Here is a 6,734-nt window from a genome sequence, read left to right on the forward strand (position 1 = left end):
ACCTCAGGATGTTGGTGTGCCAGGACTAGAGGACATACACTGAGAAAAGCTACATGCATGGAATAAAGATGCCCTAAGAAAGAAGCTACACATGCTGCACCCTACAGAGCTGGAGAAACATGAATACTCAATCACTTTTGAGGCCAGATAACCCCATGAAAAGCCTCTGGTGCCTCACATGGTAGTGCAGAATGTAATGCCTTCTCTGTTGGGTTTTGGTCTTTCTTTAGTTCAACATTTCCTTACTAGGTCCCTATCCCTCCCTTTGAAGTAGGAATGTTTATTTTGTACCTTTGTGTGTTAAAAGTATGAAACTTGCCAAGCACTCAGAAGGCAGATACAGGCAGGTCTCTGTGAGATTGAGATCATCCTGGTCTACATAGCATGTTCCAGGCTAGCTGGGGCTACAGGGAGACCCTGTTTCAAAAAGACCAAAATAAGTATGAAAATTGGGGCTGGAGAGATGGCTCGGTGTTTAAGAGCACATACCTTTATTGTAGAGGACCAACGTTCAATTCTCAACACTCACATTGGTCAATTCACAACTACCTGTAAGTCCAGCTCCAGGGGATCTGACCCAGCACTCACATACACAGACACATAATAAAATTAATAATTTTTAAGTGTGAAACTTGTTTTTTGACGTTATTGGGGTTCACAGTTAAGACATTATTACCTGAATCACAGAATAGACTCTTCATTTTCACTTTTGAACAATATCGTAACTATTGACTATTATGAGGACTTTTTTTTTTGTCTTTTTGAGACAGGGTCTCCCTGTAGCCCCAGGTGCCCTGGAACTCACTATGTAGACCAGGCTGGCCTTGAATTCACAGAGATCTGCCTGCCTCTGCCTCTGCCTCTCGAGTGCTGGGATTAAAGGCATGCACCACTATGCCTGGCTATGAGGACTTTTATAAGTTGAACTGGATACAGTTTACATTATGAGATGGCCATGGGCCTGTGGAAACAGTGACAGAAGGCTATGGCTTAAAGGTGATATAGTTGGGTGCCAAGTGACAAGGGGTGTGTTTGTGATGCTTAACTTTATCAACTTGATATATCTGGAATCACTTAGGAAATAAACCTCTGGGAATGTCCTTAATAGAATTTCTAGATTGGGTTACTTGCACTGTAAGATCTACCTTGGGTGATGCCATTCCAAGGGCTGGATTCTGAGACTGAATAAAAAGAAAGTGAACTGTGTACCAACATTCACCTCTGTTTCTTTTTGAAAAAAAATTTATTTATTATTTTTATTTTTATGTATATGAGTGTTTTGCCTGCAGGTATATAAGTCCCTGGAACTCCAGTCTCCTGGAACTGGAGTAATGGATGGTTATTAGCCACTGTGTGGGTGCTGGGAATCGATCCTGGGTCCTCTGGAAGAACAGCAAGTGTTAACTATGAGCCATCTCTCCAGGCCTACCTCTCTGTTTCTTGATGCAGGTACAATGTGACCAATTGCTTCAAGCTCCAGTCATCACAGCTTCATACCATGATGGATGTACACAAACCCACGCTTCCTTAAATTTGTTCTGTAAGATATTTTGTCACAGAAATAAGTAAAGTAACTTAAAAATTGGCTCATGGGATTTTAGGATATAGTTGGATCTTGACATAGTTGCAGTAGGCTAGCCACTGCAAGAACAACAGCAAATTGGTTGTAAATGAGTTGGATTGGAAGGCAGTGAATAAATTCACCCTTTAAACCAGAGTAAAACAAAACGTTCTTGAATAGAACGCGAGGGGACAGTGTTTTGGGTAGTATCTAGGGTGCTGCCTATGGCGTAAGTCAGTGAAATGCACAGGTCTACATTTGAGAGAGGTATGTTTGTTTTCACACACTTTCCTGGCAAGTCATTCACTCCATGTGACTGAGGACAGTCCAGATGGCTGGTATGCAGTTTTAGGAGGTGGCATAAGCTGCAGGTCCTGTGATTTCCATTTGTGCAATCTCTGTCAAACAAGTAAGGGCTATATAAATAAGGGCAACCCTGGTCAAGCAAAGTTCAGTACCGGTCAGCGATGCAGGTCATAGAACCTCAGCTATGTGGTTATTACAGCACTTCATAGCTAATATTTTGGATAGAGGTAAGGCTTTTCATTTTGGCATTTCTAGACCAACCTTATGAAAATCCCCTGATAGGGACTAGTTCAGGTTTCTTAATGGCTTTCCTTCATTTATCCCTTGAATTAATGGCATTATTGAGAAGTGATGGAGACTAGTTGGTGGTGGTGATTTAGGGGGAGTGGGTCACTTGAGACCAATCTTTAAAGATACCTTTAAAGATATCTGTTTTTGTCTCTGTTTTTCTAGTCACTGTGAAGTGAGCAAACTCTTCTGTCACATGCTCCTGCCACCATGCTATGCTTAGGCTGAAACCTGCCCCATCACAGGCCTACAGCAATGGAGCCAGCTGATGATGGACTGAGACCCATGAAAATGTGAGCCATAATAAATCTTTCCTCCTTTAAGTTGTGTTTCTCAGGTTTTGGGCCATAGGAGCAAAAGCAATAACACAGCTAGGAACATTTCAAATAAGTAATAAAAAATTCACAAGTCATATATATCCTTCCATATTTATTTTCTAATTTCATATTAAAATCTTTGATTGTGTTGTTATGAGTATAATTTTCACAGAAATTTTGTTCTATTGACAGATATCTCTAAGAATCTTTCTTTTGGTTGTTAGGTTCTTATGCCACATAATTTGGAGAAATTGTGCTCTCCAACGCTTTGTAGAAGCTCAGATTGTTACTGGGATCTTGCTCTGGCCTCCCTTCTGCTCCCTGGTTTTTGTGGCCTCTGTCAGGTAACTCAGAGAGATTCAAAGAGCATAGTAGAGGACAGTTTGTTACATGAGTGATAAGGGATAAGATTGAGCAACTATCAAAGGACCAGTGCAGAGGGAAACATCCCCATGGAGCAAGAGTGGACAATAGCAGAGGGGCCATAGGACAGGGAACACCCTGGAAGTGGAAGAGGGTGAGAGGGGACCAGTGGGGCAACCTACATTTTTGAGTAGATGTTATAAATATTTCTTAAAGTTCCCAGAACAGACAACTTTCCTGGGGGATAGTTCCTGTAAGTAATCCCCATAAACATACTGCTTCACTAATCCAGATTTGGGTGGAATCATTTCTTTGGTCTGTCAGCTGTGTCCTATCTGAAGTGAACAGACATTCATGGTTCCCAAGGAAATATCACAGAGTAGGCATGACATTGATTAAAAGAGAAAGGCCCATCCTCAGTGACTCTCGTCTACTAATTTCTAACTACCTAACTAAATTACATTTCCTTCTTTCTTTATTTTTGTTTTTCATTTTTGAGACAGTGGCTAATAGTTCAGCAGGGAGATGTAGAGTTCCATGATGGTTCTACTTTTTTAATGACAACAGTGAGCCACAAGAACATTTTCAAATGTGAGAGATCTCATCATATTTAGTTTGAATTTAGGAAATCAACAAACATCAGCATCTAATTCTTTTCATGTCTGTTTCATAATGAAATGATTCTATGGTTCATAATTGGTCATTTTTTTCCTTAGACAATTGTTATTACTGAGAATGGCTATGATGATAAATATTTCAGGGCAGCTAGAGCTGAAATTCTATTTACACAGATACAGGAATCTCACAGCACGATATTTCATTAAATGGAAAACATTTTCCCTCTCAGATCTCAATACACTGTCATCCTCAGTCCTCCCATCTTGTTCTTGTGGTAACCTCCTTCTTACAATAAGAGATCAAAGACATTCCTGTGTGAAAAACCAGAGAAGTTACTAATAAGATTGGCTTCTCTTTTCCCCAGGAATATCAAGTCTTCTCAGAGCTGACTGGTCACGTCCAGAATGAGATGCTTCTTGAGAAAGCTCTGGATCTCCTTCCACGAATGCTCCTGTGCAGCTGCATGTGGGATAACCTCTCCTCCCCAGTGGATGTTTGGGGACACAAAGGGGATTCTTGAGGCACAGCAGAGCGGGGAGTAGGGAGGCTCAATCAGGTGGCCTGCCCCAGGGTAAGACAGCACGGTCCAGTTCTTCTTCCCATTTCTCGTCAGCTGTGATGTAGCTTGCAGAGCATGTGCTTTGCTATTGAGAGCCTTGTCATCTTCTCCAACGACGAAGAGGAAATGTCCCTCAGCTTTCTCAATGGGAAAACAATATCGGCTATCCACATCTCCAGTTTGTTCATAAGTTCGATAAAACTCTGCGAATCCCAAGGCACTGGAGGATGTAAACTCTATATTGGTAGGTGTGGGCGGGTTGATCTGACCACGATACACATGTGGAATGTCAATGACAAAGTTAGGCCCATTAATAAGTACAGTGGCTGTGATATTTTTTAAGTTAACAGCCATAGAGAGTCCGACCTCTGCTCCTTTACATACAGAAATTACCCCAACACCAGGGCCGAGGACCTGAAAACAACAAAATGTGATGTTATTCTGTCCTTCAGGTAGGAAACCCAGAAGCTCAGACAATCAAGAACTTCAATGGGAAAAGGAAGCAAGACAAGTTAAAACAAAAACAAACCAAAAAACCCCACCCACCCATATGCTTATATTTTACAGATCTGTAAATATGAAATATGAGTTCTGTAATACAGAATGTTTATTGAAGGGAATGATCTTTCAAAAGATGTATCAGGATTTACTGACTAAATACTTTGCCTGCAGTCTTATGCTTTACTTCGAGCTTAAAGTGCCCATAAAAAATACCACTATGGGGATAGTAATATATGGGGATAGATCAGTGGCACAGTGTTTCCCTAGCATGTGGAAAGCCCTAGGTTCAATCCTCAGTTACTAAAAACAAACAAACAAGCGATACAATAATTGTAGGACCAGAGAAATAACTCAGCAGGTAATGGTGCTAGCCAAATCTGAACTCTCAGAAAGTTCAGAGGAGTGGGTTTCCTACAGGAAGAGATGAAAAACAAAAGAAGTTAGGATACAGCATGAAACCTCAATAGAAAACTTTGGTTTCAAAAGGAGATTTCAAAGGGGAGTTTATCTCAGTATTGTTTTTCATGATCAGTCATCAAATAAGCATCATTAGATTACTTACCCTGTGCTAAACAGTGGGAGACCCAGAGAACAAAGAAACAGTATCTTTTCATAAGAGAACTCCCTGTGGTATGTAAAGATAGGAGGGAAGACAGACATGACTGTGGGGCAAGACACCCAGATAACTAGAGCATTACAAATTCTGTAACAATGTATACAGACAGGCCACCAGGGTCAAAGAATTTCAGAAGAGCCGGGCTTTGAAACATTTTCACACAGAAGATAGGAGACAACGCAGAGTAGATTTTATGCTGGGTGTAACTGTTAGTTTCCCATAAAAGAATCACTCTCCACAATTTTGGAGCTAACATGACCTTAATTTTGTATGGCAAACCAATATATCAGTCCCAAGGGACAAATTCAGATGGCCCAGAACCTATTGTCCATTGGTATACATCTTTTCAGCCTGTGTTTTAAGGGCTGAAAAGGCCTATAGAGTTCCTTTTTCCTCACGTAAAATGACACAGAAGCATGAAGTGAAATTCTGTGTTCTTGTCCATTCTTTCCAGCTTATGATGTTGATATGTCGACCAAATGCCTGAAACTGCTACAGCCATTGTATTACCTAGAGAGTAGAGTAACAACATTGGGGAAATCTCAGTTCAGTCTCCTTGATTAGGAACTCCACTGATTTCCTGACTCAGAGCCTGAGCCAGCTATCTCCAGAGTTCTAGATCATGAGAGTAGAAACACCCCAGTATCCGTAATGAATTCACCAGGAGAAGAATGCTTGCAAACACCCGAGGAATGAAAAGCAGTGCAATCGCAGAACCATGAGTGCTGTTTTACAACTTGAATTTAATATATAAGGTGGGAAAGAGATCAATAAAGCTGGAAAACAAAACAGGAACATGACTGAATGTGTGAAATACTGCCAAGCAGCCTTAGCTCTTCTTAACTAAAGAACAGAGTTAGGACAGGTTTCAAGGATGGGCATAAAGTAAGATGGAAGAAGTACACAGAAGGGAGCTCATAGAGTGTTTTGTGTGCCGTGCTAGCAGCCCTGCCTGTTGTTCTGCAGTAAATGGTACTATTGTACACAAATGAGCAAAACAACTGTGCTCTAAAGAGCTAGTCTCACAACTACGAGCCACAGATGGAGACGGAAAAGCAGAGCTTACTGCAATGCAAAATAGTATACACAAGAAATGCTGTTGCCATTTCTTTGGGGGAAAATAATTGGAGAAATGTTTTTGAGTTATTTGTGAGTATAAAAATATATGCGTAGTCATTAGTGAGACGTGGCTGTGCCTGGAAGGAGTTAAAGATAATTTGTTCTGGGTGACACACACACAAAAAAATACAACCTTGAATAGCCTGAGACCTGGTCCATTTCAAACACAGAGTTTAAGAGTTATGCAATTTGGGAGTCTTTTGGATAGACCCGCTGAAGGGGTACTCCAATTGCCTCACCCTGTGTCCCTGTTCAGCATGGAAGAAGCCAGAGCAGTCAGCATCCCTATTCCCTATTGGCAATTAGGGTAACCCCTTCAGAGGATGGCGTGATAAGAATAGGAGGTAGGAATTGGCTAGGCAGTTAGGATAAAAAGACCCCAAAGAAATGTAACCAGTTTCTGGGCTAAAAGTCATTCCCTTGGGCTTGTTAGCCACATACTCTGTTCTAAGGCCAAAAATGTCAAAAGTATTTGGGAACTTGTAT

At 41.1% G+C, this 6,734-nt stretch overlaps 1 protein-coding gene and 2 long non-coding RNA genes across 3 annotated transcripts in view; 2 read left to right on the plus strand and 1 right to left on the minus strand.

Annotated features, from left to right (window-relative positions):
* Positions 1–2,005: 2,005 nt before the first annotated feature.
* On the plus strand, positions 2,006–3,907 carry LOC115067499. Its single transcript, XR_003846907.1, has 3 exons — positions 2,006–2,094; positions 2,321–2,448; positions 3,818–3,907. It is a non-coding gene; the product is annotated as an uncharacterized LOC115067499 (long non-coding RNA).
* The window catches only part of LOC103749097 (bile acid-CoA:amino acid N-acyltransferase-like), a 23,859-nt gene continuing 19,692 nt past the window's right edge, over positions 2,568–6,734 (minus strand). The window contains exon 3 of the mRNA XM_008851909.2: positions 2,568–4,426. Within this exon, the coding sequence (XP_008850131.1) occupies positions 3,833–4,426 (594 nt within the window). The 3' untranslated portion in view covers positions 2,568–3,832. The remainder of the gene's footprint in view (positions 4,427–6,734) is intronic.
* LOC115067500 lies at positions 4,167–5,924 on the plus strand. Its single transcript, XR_003846908.1, has 2 exons — positions 4,167–4,256; positions 4,465–5,924. It is a non-coding gene; the product is annotated as an uncharacterized LOC115067500 (long non-coding RNA).

This window comes from Nannospalax galili, unplaced genomic scaffold (genome assembly GCF_000622305.1).
Source record: "Nannospalax galili isolate Female #2095 unplaced genomic scaffold, S.galili_v1.0 scaffold125, whole genome shotgun sequence".
NCBI classification, from domain to species: domain Eukaryota; kingdom Metazoa; phylum Chordata; class Mammalia; order Rodentia; family Spalacidae; genus Nannospalax; species Nannospalax galili.